This window comes from Ixodes scapularis, unplaced genomic scaffold (assembly GCF_016920785.2).
Source record: "Ixodes scapularis isolate PalLabHiFi unplaced genomic scaffold, ASM1692078v2 PGA_scaffold11__112_contigs__length_91849675, whole genome shotgun sequence".
NCBI classification, from domain to species: domain Eukaryota; kingdom Metazoa; phylum Arthropoda; class Arachnida; order Ixodida; family Ixodidae; genus Ixodes; species Ixodes scapularis.
Genome location: NW_024609837.1, coordinates 6,835,958 through 6,860,799, shown reverse-complemented (window position 1 = coordinate 6,860,799; position 24,842 = coordinate 6,835,958). Strand labels below are relative to the sequence as shown.

The 24,842-nt window shown below is 44.9% G+C and overlaps 1 protein-coding gene across 1 annotated transcript; it reads left to right on the top strand.

Annotated features, from left to right (window-relative positions):
• The first annotated feature begins 2,384 nt into the window (after nucleotides 1-2,384).
• Nucleotides 2,385-24,404, top strand: LOC8027297 (arylsulfatase B). The gene is made up of 9 exons (XM_029979458.2): nucleotides 2,385-2,474; nucleotides 3,831-3,990; nucleotides 5,325-5,437; nucleotides 7,257-7,367; nucleotides 8,575-8,700; nucleotides 15,048-15,174; nucleotides 15,726-16,019; nucleotides 21,331-21,770; nucleotides 24,276-24,404. The coding sequence occupies exons 1-9, from the start codon at nucleotides 2,385-2,387 to the stop codon at nucleotides 24,402-24,404; spliced, it is 1,590 nt and encodes a 529-aa protein (XP_029835318.2).
• Nucleotides 24,405-24,842: the final 438 nt, after the last annotated feature.

Below are 24,842 nucleotides of genomic sequence, written 5' to 3'. Positions count from 1 at the left end.
CTCGAAAGCCCAGGAGTAAGTATCTCCCGGCTCCACACTACCAGAAACAATACACGCTGTTGGGCGTGCAGTTAAAAATTTGCGCGAAGGAATGTACTTGTACACCGGTGTATAGTGTAACGTGTAGAGAACTGTCCTACTGCCTCGTGAGTCACACACACCCTTAATATCAATGTCTACGGCTGTGGTCGTCCGCCAAAATGTTTTAGTTGTAAGAACAAGAATATTATTAAGGGATACCGTCGGTCACTGAAACCCACCACGACAAAATGCGTATCCTGTTTTGTTCAGGGTCACACTCAATCACTCGTTTGTGCATCATTCTTCCTGTAACTTGGCCGACACAAGAAGACAACGCGGTTGGACGAAACGATACCAGATACAAGATGCGATTTCAGTTTTTTTATAAATACGGGTATGATGCACAATGTTTTCGGTCACTTCGAGTATGCGTGATACATTTCCCATGATGTAGTGAAGAGTTCGAAGAACCCTTATACAACCTTGGTGCACAAGTGTACTAAAACTGTCTAAGTTATTTCGCCGGCTCTAGGAGATTGTGAGTATGGACCTCCTCCAGTTCAGGTTAATCAAACGGTGCGTCCATGTGCTTCCACGTTTGAAAATGAACTGTGAATTTTTACAATTGATACCGTTTCAGCCAGGCCAGCTTCTGAGGGTCTTGAAGTAGTGCTGGTGCGTGAAGAGGGTTACGTTGTTTTTTTGTTTTGTTTTTTTTTTTCATTGGGCCAGCAAGCGGTAATTTCAAACTGTTATAGAAAGTGTATTTTGATGCTAATTTTACTTCAGGAGTATTCAAAGCTTAGCTCTCTTACTCTGGAAAATGAGATCAGCAAGCTCGACCCGGTCAACGGCGGACGACGATGCAGATGACCAAGTTAGTGAGGGCTGTTAGGCCAACTCCCGGTGCGCGAAGCGAGCAAACGATCTAACTCAGTCGTGCGTCCAGTCTGCAAGATGCAACTACTGCAGGGAAGACGAGACAGCCAACCTCGAGCACCTTGCTGTTGTCTTGTAAGAGACGCTCGCACTAAGGTCACGGATAGCCTGCCTGGAGAACTGGGTCTTCTCGCCCTGTGCACCAGACATCCAGGCCGGCAACTTGCGTTCGCTCTTAAACTTTGTACATGAGTGGACCCAAAGGTGGCATCCAACTTTTCCTTTGTGTGTTAAATGTCTATACGCAATACGCCAAGGTGCCAAGGCCTCGTAGCCGTCAACACGCCTCCTTCCATTCCCCCCCCCCCCCCACCCTGTTTTTCTGGCGTAAAATAACGTGTCTTCATGCTACAACTACTAAGTCGAAAGCGATGGTGGACTAGAAAAGACTTGTAACAAATGCTCACTTCTCCCAGCGGCCGACAGCAGGTCCAAGACATATGCCCCATGCAGGTTCACTATCACCATGGTAACATCCGTTAACTGGCAGCAGCACCACATCGACAAAAAGAAGTTAATTTTCCGGAAATTGGCTTATAAATGGAGCGGAGCAGGCAGGAAATAATAACATATTGGGTTGTGTTTTCATTCACATGTGAACAATACTTTTACAGATTGTAGTGAAAATAAACGTTGCCTTTTTGTGGCGCGGAAGTTAGAGATTTTTGTGACACTCTTGAAAGATTGCTCATTTGTGCAGTTTACTGAATATCGTCTCGGGCAGTGTCCAGGGCTGTCGCATATACAGTCATGACTACCATGACTGCAAAAACAAAAGCGCAGGTTGTCGACCTTTAACAATGTGCAGGAGTTAGCACGAACAAGCAGTCGAAAGATTTTTTTATTTGCATTTAGATTTAAATACTTTAATCAAAGCCACTAGTGTAGTATAAAGAGCTCATTCGTTGCGCCAATCTGGGCAAAGAGATTTTGTGCTCATCAGCATTTTGTTTGAGTAGAATTCGAGAATGTGCCGGTGTCGTGCTCGCCACTAGCTGTGTCGGCAGTGTAGTTGACTTATCAACAAATTTCCGAGCGAGAAGAGCTATAGACGCTTTAAACACGAGCCAGCCGCCATTGCTGACCAGCCGCCATTACAGCCACCATTGCTGACCTTCGCTTGATTTACCGAAATACTGAGCCACTGAAGCAGGCCTTGGCGAGCCTCTGGGGAGAAGAACAAAATGATAGAATATAAAATAGCAATGACTTGGCTTGGTATAGTAACGATGAAGTGAAATAAGCAATATAAGAGGCAACAAAAAATGAAGGTCGGTTATTGCGGTGTCCATGGACAGCTGCTTGAAAGCGTCCATCAATTCGACCTTAAATGGTGGATTGGACATCATGTTTCAGGCCTTGAATACTTTAGCGTCCGCAAAAGGGAGTGGCGCTTTATAAAAGGGGATGCTTTCTTTCGCAGGATGAAGGCTTGCTCTCTGGTCTTTTTGGCGACGGTCGCCTTAGCCAAGAAAATGCCTCCTCACATTGTCTTCATCTTGGCGGATGACCTGGTACGTTGTGTTGTCCTTGCTGCCTTTGAAGGAAATTACGCTTTAATGGCGCTAACAATGACTGATTCTTTGTCACTATTATTATATTAACGATCGTGTTTTCTTGTTTTCTGTATGCTTCTATAACGGTTTGTTGCAACTCAAAAAGGTAGGGCGAGGGAGAGGAAGGCCGGGGAGGAGGAAGCAGACGGAACGCTATAGAGGAGAAAGAGAAACCTCCTCCTCTCTCTAGCGTTCCGTCTGCTTCCCCCTCCCCGGTCTTCCTCTCCCTCGTCCTACCTTCTTAAGCTGCAACGGATTGCAGTACAGTAGGAGTTTCTTGTTCATGTGTTAGCGTTCATCGTCTGCTATTAGTATTTTGTGTCAAAACTAAGGGAGATACTGAATAACTGACAATGTCTATTCCGCACCTAACACTCTGAATTATATCTTTTGTAAAGGTTAAGAAGGAACTGAAGAAGGGAGGAAAAAAACATTCTCCAGTTGGTGATATCGCTCGTTTTTGTTATAAATATTGAGACAAAATTGTGAGGACACTGAAAGAATATAGACTAGATGGACAACTATGGCTACTGGAACACGCCTTGAATGGTGTGGTAGCCACGTCCTGTGCTTTTTTTCTTTCTTTTTGTCCAAACGTCTTCCGTGTTTTGACGTCAGCACTGTGTAAAGTTGGAGATCAGCGCAATGCTGTTAATGGGCCCAGCAACAGAGGTGGATATAATTGACGCCTGTTCAGCCGTCCACTTGAGGGCAACTCCAGCAGTCACGTGTTGGGACACCGCGACAAATGCGACGCCTGCTTCCGCTTGTCTTCTTGGCCTGTCGTTTCACCAATCAACAGGATCACAACGACACGTGTCTTCGTCAGGCGGCTTCTATGACGTGTCGTGATGCTTGTTCCAGCAAAACTCCAATACAGAGGGGACGAGAGAGGGGGGGGGGGGTGATTTCGTCTAAAAACAGTTGGAGGCCCGGTTTTATTGTCTAGTCATTCCCAGACTGACAATACGGTGGAAGCTCTCTGCTCGTTGGACCAGTAATGCATCTGTATTTCGCCTCGTGATCAATCTACCGGATACACAAAGAGCGGGATCACGTGATCAAACGAAGGTGATCGATTGGTCCGTCTAGCACGTAATTTCCACGGCACCCTCAGCTTAACGATGAACTGACTATAGGCATTATATCACGACTGGAGAGGGTGATAAGGAGCCATTTCATGTCGAACCTCAGATCAACCTGAACGTTGAATCTTCAAAGTCGGTCTGTCAATATGTGCCCCAACGGGGACATCTATTGACAGACATAAATCTAAGTCAACGTATAGTAACCAACTTTCTGCATCACTCTCAGGGATGGGACGACGTGAGTTTCCACGGTTCGTCTCAGATCCCCACACCGAACATAGACGTCCTTGCTGCCGACGGCATCACGCTTCACAACTACTACGTACAGCCCATGTGTACGCCTTCGAGAGCGGCCCTCATGACGGGTCTGTACCCTATACGCACGGGTGAGAATCTCTTATAAATTTGTCTATTCTGTGTTTGAAGGCAGGTTTGTCGCCATTCTAGTAGCAGAGGGTTATATGAATTGCCGTCTTGCTAGACGGCAATTCATATAACTGGCAATCAGTTGGGGCCTCATTTTGAAGATTGTCATGGCTTCAAGACTAGCGAGTGCCTCGGCTTTGCCTGAACGGCTCCAAAGGGTAGCCTTCACATGGACAATTAAAGGGGCGGTGCAACGATGTTCAACTGGAATGTTTTTTCACTTCACACGAGCTTACTTGTACTAGTGGGACCCAAATATACTCGCACTCAACGCCACTGGCCAAGAAACTCGCTTGTTGCGGTGCAAATTCAGGGGCAAAAGCGAGCGTTTTCATTCGATCTCTACTTCGCAAAACTTGACGTAGCTGCGCGCTCGCAGTATCTCACAGTGACGATATTTCAATGCGGCTCATAGATTGGACCCGAGCATTGCATGGGCACTCGATTCGGGCTCGTGATAATCGATAGCTAGAGAAGCATTCGGTTAGTGGCTTGTGTCCAGTCGCTGCAATGACGACAATAACCGAACCACAACAATGACTGGAACTCAGCGCGTGTCCTGTGCCTTGTCAACCCCGGCGCGTGGCTACACTCTAAGAAAGGCCTGCGCGTCTACTTGCCCGCAAAACACTCAAAGAGCCAATCATTGCGATCTAGGAAATCAGCTCAGCGTATGATCAACATTGGCGGCATATAATCGGCTCCAGATCACGTGGCGACTTGTTCTGGCTGCGAGTTAGGGGGTAAACGCTGCTCATTTTTGTTTAATTTTTTCAGCGACTTCGATTGCGTGGTGAAAAACGAACGGGTGCTTCACATGTCATTATTGTCAGTGATTCGTTCTAAGCGGTATTTACGCAAAGTACAAAAATTGTTGCATTGCCCCTTTACCAAGTTTGGCTTGCACCATCGCAGATCAGGTGTTCGAAACCAGCATCTTCTGTTGTTTTTTGAAACATTATTTACACGTAATCTACGACCTTGTAAAATCCAGTCATAAAAGGCGGAACAAAGATGCAAAAGGCGAAAATAAGTTAGCATAAAAATTAGAAAAAACACTCCAGTGACCCCCCAATGACTTACTATAGAACTAGCTTTTGCTATAATACATTTTTATGATCATATTTGGACGCCATTATTCAGCAGAGCTAACCCAGTACCCTCTCTCAACGATGCGTTACCGCCACTACCACTTTACCAAAGTTCCAACTAAAACCAAATAGACCAAACAAGTTTCCAGAGTCTAAACACGATACTGGCTTACAATATACTTTTGTGGCGTCGAACTCGAAAGGCATGCAGCATTGGGTCATCAGGAGTCCGGAGCCCTGGGGACTGCCGCTTGAGTTAAAGTTAATGCCGGAACACCTCAAGGACCTTGGCTACTCGACTCATCTAGTAGGGAAGGTATGTGCCTGAACCTGCATCTGCAACATCCTGCTCTCTCAAGAAGGGCTTGGTCTCACTACCATGACAAAAATTGATGTTTGTTGGCTGACGAAGATTTGCCAGCTTTTGGGTGGCGCAAACAATCTTAAGCAGCATCACTAGTGCACCATCGTAATCTTCTCTGGTCGATCGGTGACACCCCAGCCTAAAGACCTTTGCAAAAATTGCCTTCAGTGCGCCGCCATCTTTGTCTGCTGTGCTGTGGAACGCCTTCTGAGCATGCTCTGTTGCACTGCTGAGCGGTATATCAGACCCTGCGCATGCGCCCACACCTCAGTGACTCAGCATTTTTCACCCGGGTGATAAGCGATGCAAAGGTCTATGTATGTTGCTTCATAATGTATTTTTCCGTCACTGCGGAAAGTACTGCTTGTTAAAATCTGTAAAAAAGAAAGTACCCTAGATTGTGTTGTTATTTAGGGGACGGTACTCACGCAAAAATGTTCGAGTACTTGTAGCCTGTTGCCATGCTCTTACCTGAGGCAATTAATGACGAAGTAATTTTGGAGCAACGGCATTACATTTAAGAGTGCTACAATTGTAATTGCAAACTACACTTTGTGTTGAGAAATTTGGAATCTAATTCAAGTGATCTCGTTACTTATGAGGAAGGTAATTAGTAATGTGGTATAAGTGAAAGATAAAAGTAATCTGTCCCACGCAGCTACATAATGTTCGTCGTCATATTGTTCGCCGCAGAACGCGTTGCAAGCGGAAAAGCAAAACGCAATTGTCTAATAGCCTTGCCTTGGAGGCGGCCAAATGTTGCTCCAAGGCTATTTCCTTAACCGCGGAAAAAAAGCACGACTTCTGCGTAATCTCCGCAGTCATATTACTTGTATGTGAATTGTCTTGTTTTTGGATTTTAGTTTTGGAAAGAACAGTCGGCGCTAATTTTAAGAACATAAAGCAGAAAAGTGATGTTTATCACAGTTAAAACCGGACACGACGGAAATAAGGGGAACGGGACAACAACGCATTCATCGGCGTCTATTTCGCGGTGCTGCGGCTCCGAGTCCGGAAATTCTGCGGAAACAGGACGCACAAAAGTGCACGAGTGTGTTGCACCCAAGGACACCAGTACCGTCAGAACCGTTGATAGATCAACGTTGCGATGTTTAATGCTCGAAAACACAGCTCAAGTATTTGACATTAGAAAGTTCATCGTGTCGGTTAACAGGCTATGCATAAACGAAAGCACTGAAGTGTGTCATACCTTCGTCAGTGGTGTCACGCTATGCATTTATTTTGTTTATTTATATTATAGTCAGTTTATGCATTCCTACAAACTTTGGCGAAATGCTTACAATTATGTAATTCATAAAAATATTATAAACGCGGAATGATTAACAACATTCTTACTCGTTCTCTTCGTTTTTTAAACCGATCTTTTTTCACTGAAATAATTGGGCGTACATTTACAATTGAATTCTGCATAAATACCAAAAACCGGACACCTTTTTCGAATGACGAACTTCAACGTAGAGTAGTAGAGGTCCGATTACAATAGTTTGTTTCACTTTAAAAAATCGACACTACGACCGAATGAGCCAAAAATACGAGAGAATAATGCACGTATATTTCCATTGCTTCAATTTTATTAGGATGCCTTCCCGTCTAGAACTGGGCATGTTAATCGACTAAAGCCCACAAAAAAAATATGCCATCAAAAACAAGCTTTTACAAAAAAACACTTGAGTAAGTGACATAAACAGTATTACGATAACTCTGTGCTAAAACGCCATATCACTGCTTCTATTGGTTTTCCTTTTTTCAGTGGCATCTCGGCTACTTCAAGAAGGAATACACGCCCACGCACCGGGGGTTTGATACGTTCTACGGGTACTACAACGGCTACATTGACTACTATTCTCACGTGAACGAATACGTAAGTAAACATTATACAGCCGCCACGAAGTTAATGACCTATTAAACGAGCACTTGTAAAAAAAAGAATATGTAAAAGCTTCGCAAGGCGCAACGTTTTCTCAAGTAGTATTGAATGATGAGCCAGCACGACACCGAGGAGAAGAATACGTGCAAAATTCTATGGCCGACCCTTACGGCCAATTATGCTGAAGTGCAATCTTAAGGAACGAAGGGCGTGGCAAGTTCCGAACATATTATCGCTCCTCGGCCAATGAGATGGCGGCATTAGCCAATAAGAACGCCGAAGAACCAATCACGAAGCAAGACAAGTATTACCATACTAAGCCATACCCTGAGCTTCTGAAGCTCTCAGTGACTATAGCATGCTTCAGGGACGTGCACTATTTCAAATGCAAGTATTTTACGTATTTAAAATACTTTGGGTATTTTGTATTCCGTGTTTAATTACATATTGGAGACTGTATTTGTCAACAATCTTTAAACACTGAAAATTTAGTATTTCAAATACTGCCCAAACACAATTTTGGTCACTGTTCTTCGCGATCAAATGCAAAAGTCGGTACTCTTTAATGTTCACGTGCAAAGAGAGTGAAACTTGCTGCGCTTTGCATATAATAAACACTGAAGAAAAAAAAAGTGTAGAACAGGAAGTGAACGGAATGCCTAAAATTTTTGACTTTTTGTTTCAGTGATTAAATTTATAAAACACTTCGCATAAACGACGTATTGTTCAGAAAAGCGTTTGTACATCGACTCAGCCTTTACAATTAATCTCCCGTTGAATACATTGTCTTTCTGATGTTGTACCGGTCTATCAAGTTATGACGAGCAGATATTGTTTTTAGAGTCGCAAGGTAATTTTTACTATATATATATATATATATATATATACTCCAATCATTATTTAGGCACGTTTTTTACCTGTGTTAAATCAAGTCTAAGATGTCAGTCTGTGAGAACAAAATGTATTTGGTAAAGCATTTTGAAGATAATCATATACTCTCTTTTCATTTGTATCTTGTATTTCAATACTTTTCTAGAAAGTGCAATCGAATTTGTAAGTAAATACATTTTGTCAAAGTATTTTGTATTTGTATTCTAATACATTTTAGAAATGTTGACCATCCTGGACTGTTTTATGAAAAATGATATAACCTTCGTTCTAAATGCCTTTAAAAATATATTGTCACATGCTTCATATGCAGAAATCCCACGCCGGTCTGGATTTCCGGAACGGCGAAGAGCCATTCCACAACGACACCGGGCAGTATGCGACAACGCTGTTCACCGACCGAGCCATTTCCATCATTGAACAACACAATCAAACAAAGGTAATTATCAGCTGATGCCTCATTACCTAACATAGGTTGAAACACATCCTACTTTACCTAAAACAATTCGTGTTCAAAATGTGGAAATATTATTTCTATGAATACAATTGCTCATTGAGATATATTAAGAGCTATATATCCCATTCAGCATTGTGTATATAAGCGCACGTTTAGTTATAATTTCCATCTTTTCACCCATAAAATGTGAAGATGCATTGAATGAAAGTTTATAAACAAAGGCGAGCTGGTGAACAACTTCAATCGCAACCGGAGACACGGAACGATAAAGAGCGGACAAAACGAGAAGTCTTAATTGTTGTTGTTCTAAAACATTTTTTTTTTAAATTTTTATTGTTTGGTATGTTCGGTTACGATGGAAGTACTTTGAAGGATGCTATTCGTGTTAAAAGTAGGCTGCATAAAGTATGGGTGTGATGTACAGCTTGGCAGCTTTGGTTTAACTTTCAATTTAAATAAAAGGTTATTTTTTGTTAAAAAAAAGCACAGCATAGAACAGACACAAAACAGTTTTAGCCACAAAAAAGACAGTTCACTCCACCTACAGTCAGCGCTGCGGTCACACTCTGTCAGTAAAACAAAAGAAAGCCGTTGCCTTTTTTTTTGTCGTAATGGATTTTCGGCAGCAATGGTAGGCAGAAAAAAAAAAAAAAAAAACATTGTTGCATAACGGGGGCTTCATCAATCAAATAAAACAAACACCTCAAAGTTTCCTATTGAAATGTCTTGGCTCCCTTCAGCGGCCTACGCAGAATTTTTTTTTCATGGTGGGAAAGGGGGGGGGGCGAACTGAAGCCGCCTCCCCCTTCATTAAAAAAAAGCAGTATATATATATATTTTTTTTTTACGAAACGAATTTTTTTAGCACATGGTTTAAAATGATAAATGAAAAAGATGTACCCGGGTATTCTGATTCCAGTCGACAGAATGTACCAGACGTCAAAGAAATCACAAGAAAAAAGAACGAAGATACGAATACTTGAAAGGATGAAACATCGAGGACGGGGACGGACACATTTGTATCTATTCACAAACACGCTCGTCTTCAATTAGAACGAAGATTATGCTACGAATTTTAACGCACGAAAGCTTCAGCGGTACTCGCAGTTCTGTCCAGTTTCTTTACTCTTTTTAAATCAAGGGTGCAGGCGAGCTGGTTGAATATAGACATTTTAACGCTGGAGGGTGTGGACAAGGAGGATAAACACGACAGAGATCTTCGAAACTTTTTAATATTTGATAATTTATTTGCCGCAGATACAAAATCTACCGGTTCTTAATTATTGAATGATGACGTGTGGTACTGAATGCAAACGAGCTGCCATGCTAAGCATGGTTACTTTTTTTTTATCAGCAGATGTTAAGTTGTTACGAAAGTCCAAAGCACTCTATAAAAACAAAATAAAACTTCGGGACTCAAATGCGCCAAAAAGGTTGATGACCGTTCCACTGTTCTTATGGCAAATCGCAAGAGTATTGAAGAAGCTGTAGTTATTATTGTATAACAGCGAATCAAAGGCTCAACTGAAGATGAAATGCTCTAATGCGAGATTTACATTAGTGGCAAAAGTGATAGTTGTGAATCATAAGTACTTTTACCCAAGAAACCGCAAGAGGTAAAATTTTCTATTTACGCGAGATGAAGTAAAATAAAGTCCACAACAATAAGCCAAGGACGAAACACGAGCTCTCAACATGGAATCTGATTTTGGCAAAACTTTAAAACTTTTCGTAAAAAATAAATAAATAAAGCGCGATACTGTGAACACTTTTTAACCTTCACCCATAAAATGAACAAGGTTATGTGGACCGGTGCAAACACATTAAAAGCAATTTTGAACGTGACAACCCCCCCCCCCCCCCTCGGCCACACACACAGATACACACGCACAAGATATATGCATTTAAATAACTGCGTTCCAGATTTCACGGCTTTCTGTTTAATTCCTCGTTGAAGACTCTCTACTGCTGCAATCCTGACGTCTCTTGAGATTTCCAGTGGCTTTTCATTCTCAACAGCAACTTTCTTAAAATTCCGCAACCATACATCCAGCGCCCCTTTCCGCTGTCATATCACGGCCAATGCTGTTAATGTCTTCCAATATGCACGCTTCTTGAAATCGTACAGATATATAGACACTAGATATATCCCACTTCCGTGTGGAAATATTCCAGCCGTCTGCACACTTCGCAGTGGCAGTTCGCAACTGAAGCTTCAGTGACGTAGTCACAGCCTGAAGCCTTTGGGCGACAGAATGCGGGAGGAGGCGAATTTCGTAGAGGGGCAAGAGCATGAGGCTTTCTGGTCCAAATGTCCAAGGAGACAAAATGTCCATTTAGTCAAAACGTGCCAAGACCATGCCACCCATGCCAAAACGCACATCGAGGCAAAGTGTCCAATCGGGTCAAAGTGTCAACCGAGCCAAAATGTTTATCGAGACAAAATGACCAATCAGGTCAAAATGTCCAACGAGACGGAATGTCCAACGAGACGAAATGTCCATCCGCGTCAAAATGGCAACGTCAGCGTGCTCGGTCTAGGATAAATGAATGCCCACTCCCTCTGTAGTGCCCTAAGGCACCGTGTTTAACACAAAAAGCGCTCAATTTTTTCGTTTTCTCTTTCGTCGGCCTAGGTCGGTGGAGGCACAGTTTCGTTCAAAGGATTTCGTCCCCATGTCGGGGACAGTGGGTCGGATTGGCCGGTGACCCCGTTTAACACAAAAGGCGCTTCTAGGTCCGACAAGATTCGACCTGGTTTCTGCACGGACTGCCACGTTTGTTGATGTCCGTAATTACATCTACAGAGTTGCCAGCATTAGTGACCCCCCAGTCTCACATTAAGCTGACTAACGGCGCTTGAAAAGTCGACATTAAATTTTCATGCCTGGAGTAAACAGACTTGTATTGAACCACGTGAATTTTGAATCTGTTCCATGGTGTATACACGCAGTGTGGTGTGCTGCCTACGCTAAGAATACTTATTATAAAATCTCTTGCAACCCTTGCAACGCTTATATCAAGTTTGATCGACTCAGGTATGAATGGAAACGCGCGAACAACTGCGGGAGGCACAGAATGCGCCGACCCTTGTCCCGTGGAATCCTGCCAACTCGTCGACGGCCAATTCGTCGAATAGGCTGATTCGTAATAGTGCAATTCGTCGAAGGACAACTTTTAAAAAGAGACAATCTGTCGAAGGTCGGTTCGTCGAATGCGTTGAATGACGGTCCGAGGTAAAATTTTCTGGTTTCTTGTTACCTTTTGACCTAAATTTCTATTTGTGCTTGACTAGAGACAGCGCCCTTGTTAGATTACAAGACAAAGAAAAATTAAAAGAGAGCGGAGACATGACAGAACCTTGAGGCAAGTTGAGAAATGTGTCATCTCGGGATCGTCCTTTTGTTCCTTTTCTTCATTATTTTTTTTTGTAATGAGCCACTGCAGACTGTCGCCGCGAAGAGCGTGAACAGGCGAGCCAGGTGCGTTAACATTTTTGCAAAATGAGCAGCCGCACACTGTCGCCGCGAAGCGGCGAGGAAGTATGCACCTTGTAGGTTAACGGGGGACGTAGTGACCGGCGTCCACTGCACTGCGAAAGTGGCGAAAGCGGCAAGTTATCTTCGACAAGAAAGAACACATTAGAGTCCAATAACTCTGCTGCGATATTACTATAGGCAGCAGGGTTCTCCCCACAGTGGACGGTAGTGGTTTTGCCGCCCACCAGTCTGGCTAATTGTCCACCTCTACTATGTCCAACCAACCTCTATATTTTACCCCTGCTGGACAAAATGATGCTGATTTTTTTAAAATGCACAATGCCCCAGATTCAGTTTGGAAGAATCGTGTGGCACTATTCAACAGAAGTGCATAATCCCTGCGTACAAAATTACTGCTGTGTGGCAAAGAAAGTGGCAAAAACACAAAAGGTTGCAGCAGGTGCTTCTTCTCCTCCTTCAACACCCTGGAAATTGTCTGATGTCCAGATATCAAGAATTTCTGGGGAGAACCCTGATAGGCAGTATCTGCTTTAAAATTGCAGGAGAAAAATTATATATTTTGGCTTCGAAAAAGCGGTGACCAGTTGGCCCCTTCGACGAGTTGCCCTATGACAAAAATAGCCTATTTGAGAAATGGGCCGCCGACGAGTTGGCCGTCGACGAGTTGGCCTAGACCCCTGCCCATGCCTTTTGACTAATGTCACTAGCAGTTACTTTAATTCTGACCAGGGTGCTGTCATTCGTTTCCTTTATCGAGTGAGGGAAGGTAAGATGGCAGCGAACAAAGCATGCGATGCCGAATCTGAAATATGCTGGTTTTTTTTTCGTATACACACTGCATGGGCTCGCCCTGTCCGTGGGAAAGATTCGGGGTGGAAGACTAAAATAAGGTGATGACGAATTCACGAGCAATGAGTAAAACACAGCCTCTTTTAATGCGTTCGTGTCTTTTTGCGTTTTTAATTTCTTTTGTTTATGAACCAACTAGCTTATCCATTCATCTTTGCTTCGGTCACCTTATCCTAAGTGCAAAATGTATTGTTGCATTCGCTGCCGTCGTTCATCACTTTTAATTATATTGCCTTAGTTGTCACGTAATTTGCGGGGTCTTAAAGAAGGAAACCCGGTTTAGCCACCGTAAAAATAAGCTTCATATCACGGTGAGCCTCAACACCGCCAGAATATAGCTCAAGCGACTGGATCAAGAACCCAAGTTTTCAGAACATAGGGTAGCCAATTTGATTTTAGGCAATGTTCGGGAATTTTTAATGCCAAAATGGTTGTTAACAGAACCCGCGATTACATGAAGATGAATAGCGTACGTTACCAGAAACAGGCCCCATTGGTTTATTAAAAATTTAAAAAAAATTCACCCACAACGCTTTAAACAGAGTACTAATTTGGAATTTAGAATTTTCTTCCAACCGCTAGCGTTGAATTTTTGGCAGAGTTTCAGCGTCCACAACGTATATTAGATTTTTTTTTTTTTCGAATAGAAAATATTTTGTTCTTTCCAAAACTAAAGTTAGTCTGATTTCCCGAAGTGGTCACATTACTACCGTTTTAACAAAAACCCGGGGCCCGTGTAAGTATACTTACTTTCTAAAGACGTCCGTCTCAACACCATTCAGTGTGAGAATCTGGGTCAACGATACATGATGTTCAACAGGTCAAAATGTCCATCGGGTAAAACGTACAACTAGACTGAACGTCCAACCAGTTCAAAATGTCCAGCGAAACGAAATATCCATCGACACGAAATGTTCAACATTGGACATTTTGACCCGTTTGACATTTTGTCTCGTTGGGTATTTTGACGTGGAATCGAGCAGTCTAGACTTGCACCGACACTTTAAAAGCTAACGCTTAACCCTGTCCATAGAGTACAAAAAAAAAAGAAAAAGAAAGAGTGGGAGTGTGCCTTCTTGTCTATAAAGTTAACCGCCTCGATAAAAAAAAGGTGTACACCCGCGCTTGATTACAATGAACTACATGCTCTTATAAGCGGTGTTATGCGTATCTGTCTCGATGGCCAGGTGGGGCCGTGATCTCTTTATTGATTCAGACAGCCGTATAGTCTAAAGTTACGTCAAAGTAGGCAGAGGGCAGTGTCAAAAAAGGGACGCATGTCTCTGTCACCGGCAGCACGAACACACGCGACAAACGAAAGCAGCATATTGCACCCCCTGCCCACACAGACGAGGGGCAACCTTGGAAGATATATTTGCAAAACAAAGTAGAAATAGAAGCAATAAAACTTTGGTTGGGGCTTGTTGGTTCATATCGATTAAAAGGTTAAAAGGCGCGAACAAACAGGACGAAAAAAGACACACGGCGCCTGTCCGTGTCGTGTGTCTTTTTTAGTCCTGTTTGTTCGCGCCTTTTAACCTTTAAATATAAATTGAACTCTGCCTCAAACATCAAACAGCAAGGCGCTGCGATTGAACTTGACCGCGACGACACAGTGGCGCCAGTCGGCAGATGATTGTACAGGTGTAGCTGTACAATCCTCCGAGTTTAACTGAACTCAAAATCAAAAGCGAGTTTCTCATGAAAAACTCGCTCATTGTCCTGGAACACGTCGCATTGTTCAGATCTAATTTAGGATTTTCGTCACTTAGATCCTTCTAATCTACAGCCTGAGTCTTTGTACTGGGTTCTGCAGGAAACTAAACACACTGGCTCTTTTCTAGAGTGTGCTGAGGATGTAACTCTTCCGACTTTTGGTGGGCAAAAAGATAATGATTTTTGCTTCTCTCGTAGCTTAATGTTCGTTGGCCCTTGAGAGTAGCGCACGGCCACTTGGAATGTCAGCATTATTTGTGGTAGCCTCTATTTCTGTACCTCAGTCACCTGGCCCCACACGGAGCCACCCATGATGAACCGCTGCAAGCTCCCGACGAAAACGTGGACAAATTCGATTACATCGGGGAAGAAGACCGCACCATCTACGCAGGTGAGTACAGGCCGCTACTGTGTTCACGTAGGTTATAGATAGGTGATTGCTTGCTTCTCCCATCGGCCGAAAGTGGTCCTACGAATTCATTACCTTATTCGTCTATTTTACATATGGTACCATATATAAAATGGCAGATACGCCCCAACGGCCAATATGAGTTCATTCCATGAAAATTAATTTTTCTAATAAAGCGGAGCGGGAAAATATAATTTCAAATAAATGTAAGGGGTCGTGTTTTCATTTGAGGTTTAACTATGCCTCTAGGAAGTGAGATGAAATGTTCAATTCTCCTAGTTTTGTTATCCTTTCCTTCTTTTCTAGCCTTGGAGGCACTAGCTCCCACGTATCGACTATGGTGCTCTTTATAGGCATGAATAGCGGAACAGCGTTCTCGCGCATGCCGTCGTTCCATCCCCAACCGCTCTAGCCCATCATAATCCCATATCAGTCTCTGTAAGGTTCCTGGGTCCTTCCTTCGGTCATCGGCCGATCTCCTTCGTCGGTTCGGAACTTACTCACCGAAACACGTTTTTGCCCGATGCTTCCAGGTATGGTAGATGCGTTGGACGTGTCCGTCGGCAGGGTTGTCGAGGCCCTGAGCCGGGCGGGGATGCTGGAGAACAGCATCGTGGCGTTCAGCAGCGACAACGGGGCGGTGCCGTTCGGGTTCCGCTCCAACCGCGGCTTCAACTGGCCCCTGCGAGGCATCAAGGCTTCCGTCTGGGAAGGCGGAGTCAGGGTGCCCGGATTCGTATGGAGCCCGCTGCTGCGGAAGAGTGCCAGGCTCTCGACGCAGATGATGCACATCACCGACTGGCTGCCCACACTTTACGCTGCCGCTGGTCAGTGGTTCGGGCGCCGGCTCAAGCGAGCTGCTCGATGGAACCGCGATGGCTGAAAAAATAGATCCATATATGGTCCGCTTTACTTTGAAGGCCGACGACCAGACTTAAGATTCTGCAAGGTAGAAGATCGTCCTCACCATGGGGGAGAAGGGAACATGCAACGGTGGACAGGGTAGAAGGGGGAGAGGAGGAAGCGAGGGAAATGTGGAAAGAACGGACTGGTCGTCGGACTTCAAGGCCGACCGACGCTATGATTGGATAGAGTCAATCAAGGAACTCCAAATATTGTCAGGGTGCTCGTCGTCTGCGCGTTTGCTTACGCTCAGAGAGAAAAAAAACGCGCAGGATTACGGGACGTTTACTGCGCGTGAATGGTTTAGCAGGAGACGCACAAAGGACACCGAACTCCCTGACGGTGGCACTTTGTCGCTGCTTGATCATCGGATGATCGCAGCGTGGCTGCGGTCGGGCTTCGAGAGAAACTGGCTCTAAAAATGACTGGGTGAACACAAACTAAGCACGCGAGGGCGCTGACGTGGAGTATATACGCGAGGATCCAAAAGAAGCAGACACTTCCTACGTAAAGAGCGCCGGGGAGACCTTCGCGTTCAATAGACGCCTCTCTTCTCCAATCGAACGGTAGTTCCGGGCGAACACTGACGCAGCAGTGCCGTCTAATCTCTAAGATATCAGCACTGTCTACTTTACCAGAAAGCGCTAGGGAGAGCCATAGTCTGCCCGGAAAGCTCGACCAACGATGAAGCTAAAATAAGGTTTACACCTAAAAAAGCAAAAACATCCTGCGCTGGGACGTTTCAAGCGCTTACGTCATGCTCAGTGTCACCCCGTGTTTTTTTGTTGTTGTTTTTTTGCCTTTTTTTGGTTTAAACATTGTAGTTACATTTTCGTCATTCGCCGAACTCCCCGTGTAGGTTCGAGCGATGAACTCTCCCAAGTGCTGCGTGAGAAAGTAGATGCCCGAGATTTCCTGTGGCCTCTGACAGCTTAACAAACGCCTAACGTATGTTCACGCTTTATTTATTTATTTATTTATTTATAATACCCTCAGGGCCACAAGTGGCGTTACAGAGGGGAATGGCTTTACATGAAGTAGTTGGTGATGGCGTCCCGAAATCTTCCACTGTCGGTGATGCCGATGAGGTTCTCGGGGAGGTCATTCCAGTCCACAATCGCAGATGGTAAGAGCGCCTTCTGGTGTGCGAGGGTGAAGCATTGTGGACGGGCGATCTTACAAGGATGGTCAATTCTAGCCGAGATGTATGATGGGGGGTAGAGTCAGTGCTCTTTGATTTATTCTTCCGTGTTCGTACCGGCTACTAGGCGTATCTCGTCGGCTGAGAACGTGAATAAGATGGTCGGGTATCACCGCGTCTGGCATTTTTTAAGCCGTCAGAGACTATACGAAGCGCAAGTTCGTCTGCTTCTTTTGTAGGAGTTGCGGTGACGTCAGAAGGACGCAGAGCTCTGATTGGCTCGGATTGAAGGATAGTGGGTAGACCTCAAAGCGAGGTGCCTTGAAGTCTACCCACTATCCTTCCGATCAGAGCCAATCAGAGCTCGGCGTGGTTCTGACGTCACCACAACCCCTGCAACAGAAGCAGACGAACTTGCGTTCCGCATAGAGTGTATACGAGGAATGGACCTTTTCCGAGAAGCGTTCTGCGCACGCGCGAGCGCCCGATGCCAAGCGGCGGAAGTCGGAACGAAAAATCGAGGAAATCCGGAAGGAGGCTGTATATCAGCGAGTACAACACGTAACTGCAGCATATATATAATTGTGTTACACAAAAAAAGAATGTCGACGAAAAGGAAAACACGACGTTTGGGTGGACTCCACGGATGCCCCTCTTTAAAGTCGCGTTGGGCAGGCGCCGCTGCTCAGAGAGCGAAGAAACTTGTAGCGTAGCTCCCATTAGCGATTGGTAGCGCAGGTAGGTCACTTCCTCGATTTTTAGTTCGTGCAGCCACCGCCTGGTGCCGTCGGTATGTGGAAAAGGTCCATTGGACTTTCCCCGGTACTACGGCGTCTGGAACGCGTCGTCTCCGACGAGTCTGTTTAGCGTCCTATCCCGTTTATACATCCCAAGTGGTCCCTAACATAGAGTTATTATAATGTACGCTAGAGGTTCAACCGGCGCTAGTGTGCTGCTGCAAATTGAAGCAGACAGACAGCAACCAGTCTGAAATTGACTTCCGGTAATGCATTTCTATGGGAAAAAGTGAGTGCATTTTCTCTCTGCGCTCGATTATAAGAGCAAAAATAACGAATAATTCATACGTACTAGGCACATTGGAAGCTTTCTCAGTCACGCAGACGAAAAAATTGGTCAGTTACGGCGTTTTTATTTTAAATTCGTGGCATGAAAAACGGCGCTAAAACCACTTCGTACATGTATTTATGTGCACTGTCGGACACTGTTAGCGCGAACACGACGTCGGCGCATTTCAGCGTGGGGGATATACGTGCCAAACGAACGAAGGACATTTGGAAAACTAAGAGAGACGGCAAGAACTACGCATAAGTAACTCTATGTGCATGCAGACGATCAAAATAAATTGAAATCCACGTAATATAGTTCGATTTCCAATAAATAAGTACTGCTTTATTCTTTCTGCTCAGAAATATGTGCTAAGATACTTGTTCTGGGTTCAAATCATCACCTGCACGCTTCAAATCTTTGCAAATAGGGAGAAGCCAGAGAACAGGTGCCCGAAAAAAACTGCCCGACATGAGAAATAATAAAAAGAAACAGCTTTTGTAGCCCACGTACTTTATTTTTTTACGTTCGAATGTTTTTTGTTTGTTTTTTAACCGATCGTAAAGATGCGCACGACGGAGTCATTTTCATATAATGACAGGACGTGCATATTAGCAATATATAAGCGCCACCGGAATGCTAGCGAACCTTGAACACACATTGCATTCCTTTCGATCGTTATTATGCTTAGAATCCGTCGCTCGTTTTTACATTCCTATTGTGGGAGTGAGGTTTGGGCTTGAAATATAGCGAAGTTAAACATTGTTCATTGATGAAGAAAAATGCGCTAACTAAAACAATTACACTTTTACAATGTTAATAAAGGTACATACTACTCGGTACGACCCAAATAACCAAAGCGTTCCATATTATTTTCCGGCGAAGAGACAAAATGCACGCTTGTTTTCCCATTGGAACGCACAGGAGCACCGCAAAAGTAGACTGGTTGCTGTCTGTTTCAATTTGCCTCCGAGAAGTCGCATAGACACTAGCGCCAGTTGAACCTTTAGCGGACATTATAATATCTCTATGGTCCCCAGGTGGCGACAAATTACGTCACAGAAGCCGGAGTGTCACGCTGTCGGATGTCGCGATCCTGGCGGCTCGTGGTAAAAGTGCTGGCGAAAAGCGCGAGCGAACGCGAGTTTCGCTATCGTCGACGCCATAGAGCTATTATAATGTACACTAGAGGTTCAACTGGCGCTAGTGTCTATGCGACTTCCGGGATGGAAATTAAGGCAGACAGCAACCATTCTACTTTTGCGGTGCTCCTGCGCACGGGAAAACAGCATTTTGCGTCTTCGCCAACAAAATAACATGGTTCACATTTGTTATTTGTGTCGTATCGAATAATATGCACATTTATTAACATTGTAAAAGTGCATTTGCTTTAATTACAGCGTGTTTTTTCGTCAGTGAACGATGTTAAACTGCGCTATATTTCAGCCTCAGACCTGCGTTCCACGAAAGGTGTGTAAAGACGACCGACAAATCATACCAAAGGTGTCTGAATCTTAGCATTTACGAGCTGTTAAAACGTGCAAAACGTAAAAAATAAAGTGTGTGAGCTATGACAGGTATCTCCTTTTATTATTTCGTACGCCGGGCAGCTTTTATCAGGCACCTGTTTTCTGGCTTCTCTCTATTCGCATATATTTCAGTGTGCTGTGACGTTTTGATCTCAGAACCAACATTGTCTCTGCACTAGCAGTGATAATAAAGGGACACTTATTTATTCAAAAGTCCAACATATTAACTTGGTCTTCACTTTATTGTCTTTAATTCACCAGGAGTTACTGATCCAGTGCTACTGTGCAGTTCTTCTCATATCTCTTGGTTGTCCAGAGGTCCTTTGCTCGTTCGGCACGTAAGTCCCCCGTAACTGACCAATATTTTTTATTTGCGCGATTTCGAAATGTTCCAAACGCTTTGCAGCGTTAAAACTATTTGTAACATTTTCTGTTGTAATCCACGCAGAGAAAAAACGCGCCCGCTTTCCCCCGTAGAAATGCGAAACCAGAAGTCGACTTTCGACTGGTTGCAGTCTGCCTCGATTTGCAACAGCACACTAGCACCAGCTGAACCTCTACTGTAGATTATAATAACTCTATGATCACGGCGTCCCAACTCCTGGATGCCGAAGCTTCCGTGGTCTGTCAAGCGGGAGAGACACCTGCAGCAGAACAGGCGTCTGCCACATCCAACACCGCTGCTGGGACGTCGCCAGGATCGCGACCGGCGCCAACGTGATAAGGTTCCTATAGATTAGAGCTTCGTACAAGTAGCCACATTTTTTGAACCGCCGGTTGCGTGACGGTGCAGGTTTTAGGAAGTGAATGGCGGCGCACAGCAGAGGACTGAACTGAATGACGCCATTTTGTACCAACGGAATGTGCTTTGTTATTTGTATTGGTTGTTGTTACTTGTAAGAAATAAGTATCAAGGCACTTTACCACGTCACTTTTCTACACTCTCAAGAAAAAAAGGGTGTATCGTTACACCCTTTGTTTCATATAATACACCCCAAAACTTCATTTCGACGTACAGAGTCCTATAGTCGAACAGACGACCCCAAACTTTACGAGGGGCTTGATAAAAGTGCAATATAACTTTTTAAATAGCTAAAGTCCTTTATCAAAGACCACAGAAGGAAAACACCGAGTTTTTACAGTACGGCCAAGAAAACCCCGATTATTCTTTTTGTACCCAGTAAAATGTACTTTAGCTAAAGTTGTACCACACGGCTATCAAGCCCCTCGTAAAATGTCGGGCCGTCCGTTCGACTCTAGGGCACTGTACGTCGAATTGAAGTTTGGGGGTGTATTATATGGGACAAAGGGTCTAACGACACACCCTCTTGAGAGTATATGCCGTCATCAGGTGGATATCAAGGGACCATTTGTTGGATGCAGTAAACATCCCAGTCGGGGACCCGCTCCAGGCACCATACTAGTATACTCTGCGAGAAAGTAGACGCATAGTCATTTATTAATCATTGCATATGATTACTTGCACGTGCCTGCTCCCAGGCGGGAACACAAAGAACCTGGGACAGCTGGACGGCCACAACATGTGGGAGGCCCTCTCCAGGGGCTGGAGATCGCCCAGGACAGAGATTTTGCTGAACATCGACCCGATCACCGGTTCAGCGGGGCTGCGGTTCGGCAAGCACAAACTCCTAATACCCGGAGTGAACGGAACCACAGATGCACACGTGCCGACCACGGGGTACCCCAGGCCCACTGAAGACATGGACACGATGATGCAGCAGTCGCTGGCTGCGAAGGTACTCAGAAGGTTCTACAACGTGGACGGAATCTGGTTCAGGCGTGGATGGGAAAACTCTGCCGAAGTGGACTGCGGTCCGGCGGAGTGGCAGAGCAACTTTGTTTCGGGACGTGTGTATAATCTCTTCGACATAGAGCGCGACCCCTGCGAGATGATCAACCTCGCAGCAACACGGAGAGGGGTGAGTCTATCCTCCTCTTCTTTTCTTAAGGTTATCTGATATTATGGGATGTTTCTAAAATACTCTGAGAGCACCGGTGCACTTAAAATCGCGCAAAGCACTTGGCAGAGCCACTCGCTGTGGTTTAGGGATGGAGGTCGTCGAAGCATAAAGCTAAAAAAATGTTCCGACTTAAAAAAACACACACACAGTTTGTTTGCGACATTAAGCGTGCCGTTGCGCATGCTTAAGTCACGATCAATGTCACAGCGCGTACTGATTTTGCAGGTCTGAACATATTATAAGCCCCGTCATTCCCAGAGACTCCCTCGAATAGTGCAACGATTGGTTCCAGCTTTTTTAGTGTGCAGCTAACGAGTGTGATTACTTCCGAAGGGTAGTGGCATCAATGCCAAGCGTTTGTGCACAGGGAACGGTAAGTTTACGTGCGAGCTGTTATAACTGAAAACATCAAAAAGAAAAAGCAAGACTGGATGCACTTAAAGGAGAAAGGGATACACAGGCACGTGTTCTTTATAAGAGATAAAGATTTGTTCGTCATACATTTGCTTTTTTGCACAGATCCTGACACCCTTAAAGATCGTATCTCGTTCAAAAAAAAAAATATATATATATATATATCTTACGAACGAATTACACACAGAGGGACAAAAGCTGTCCGTGATCTGTCCTTTTCTTTCGTAAGCATTTATCCGATGCCAACAAGCTCACCTCAAAAAACAGTATCATACCTAGCATGAGGATAAGCTACTCGGGTTTCTAACGCCGTACTTACAAAAGAGTGCCCTCAGCCGGCATCTCATAGAACAAGACACCGTCTCGTGACTCAAAAAAAAAGATTACGCAACCGAACGTTTCACCAAACGTAAAACACAATCTACAGCCTTCCCCTCCGCTGCCCAACTCTCAAACCTATGTTTACTGCACTCGACAGAAACACCCTTGAGGCTCTGCTATACTCCAACGTTGATCGCAGCGAGGGCAGCGTAGCGCAGAACGCGCGCCTTTCATTGGCCAGTGAGCAGGAACTCGACTTCCTCGACCAATCAGCATCCGGGTACGCTGGACTACGCCGCGTTTGTTACGCTCAACTTTGGAGTAATACGGGGCCTTTAAGGCCGTGGTCACAATGCTAATACATCACACAAAAGATAGTCTGCAGTCAGTGCCTGAGTTTCTTTCTTGTATGACGTCATATTGGTCATACAAACAACTATCTGCAGACGTGTTCGAAGTATACACTAGTAGGAAGCTAGCATGCTTCGAACGTGATTGGAGCAGGTTCGCAGTTAGTTCTTTCATAAGTTCTGCGGCGAACGCCATGTATTTTGTGCGATGTGTGAAGGATGTCAATGCGACATTAGGTATTCGCCATTGTCCTTCGGCTTATAACTTTCTGCGGTATTTCCGAAAAGAGAAGTGTGCGTGCCCAGCTTTAATAGGATTTGAAGAACGCGCTCCCGTAGCTTGGACTGCATTCTTACACAAAGCTTTCCCCCAATATTATTCACCCCGGATGCGACGATATTTGGAGAATGGCGGTTCTGCTGTGGTTATGATGGAAGAAGAGAAGTGTCTGAACGTCGCCACGAAGCAAGCGTATCGAAGATTCGCTCCCGTTTCAGACAAGCGCCGTAAGATGGCGCAGCGTGGCAGGAGCTCGAGAAATCGTCTTTATTCGCGCGCGTGCGTTTTCAAGACCGCGAGGCGCGCGAAGTCCCAACCCGACAGTGCCCTTGCCGGGAGATGCGCGAAGACCGAGACCCCCTGTTGGCACCATCGCGCACGATCAACGTGATCAGCACCTATCCTTGCGCAACTTTTTTTTTTTTTTTTTGCAATACTTCTTTTTTTAGCTTTGGTGCGTAAAAAGCAACGAAAACAAGAACAACCGCACGATGCCAGCGTGTTCTGAAGGATTAAGCATGTTAGCCTGCCTCTGATTTGTAGTTATTAACAGCACAAAAAAATTAAGTTATTAACTTTTTCAGTGATTAGAATTAGTTTATTTTAATTGCAACTGTTCATAAAATAAAAACAACCCTTCGCATACAAAATTTTTTTTTCAAACCTAGACATGCTTGTAATCAAGGTCTGGCCACACTGTCCACAAAGTCGAACCGGTCGAATCTGGTTAAAAGATCGAAGGTTCGTCGACCGATGCGAACCAGTCGAACCCCGAAAGTTCGACCTAAAAATCTGCTTCGACAAAAGATCGTGTCACCGCTATTTTTGACTCTCTTTCTGGCCTTGTTCAGACACCTGTTCCTTCCACCCGTGGCATGGCGCAAATATCCGAACTACTTCGTCCGCGTTCACTCTTCCTCTTTTTCCTTGCGGCGGCTAAGAAACCCATTGTTCTCGAAGCAAAGCACCATGCGCTTGCTGTACAGTGGATGCTAGGTGTAGTTTCACCGTATTTCTAGCAGAGGTTACGAAAAATGTTGGGTCTTTGTTCCCACTATAGGCTTCGTTTTCACCCCGTGGAAATGTTGTGGCTCGCAGACGGTGCGGATGATGATGCGGAAACTCCAGAGCTACGCAGCCGCCATGATACCACCCCGGAACAAAGAAGAGGACCCACGCTCGTTCCCCGAAAAACACGGCGGCGTTTGGACGACGTGGCTGGCCTGAAACGACAAGCCCGAAGAAGAAAGATTCCTTGTTCGAGGAGTGCTACACGGGAAGTCTAGACTTTCCCGTAGAGCACTTGAGAGTGCCAATCGCTGCAATCTACGGAGGGATCTTGGAGAATGCAGACACTGACTATTATAGTCACTGATAGCTTCAAAAACGCGGGGCGCGGCCTATTCACGTTCTTGCTTCGTGATTCGGTTTTCGGCGTTCTTACGTGGGGGCATAGCCTCCTCTATACTGACAAAGCCTGGCAGATCGCCACGAGAAGCGGCCGCCGAAATGGAAAAAGGTGGAGCGGCAGACAACGGATGAGAGGAGAGCCACGTGACTGGTGCCCCGCTGCGGCGAGACGCCAAAACACGCTTCTTCCGGGCGAACACGTGCGTTTCGGGTCCTCGCCGCTGCAAAAAGCTGCGCGCTGACATCCAGGTTCTC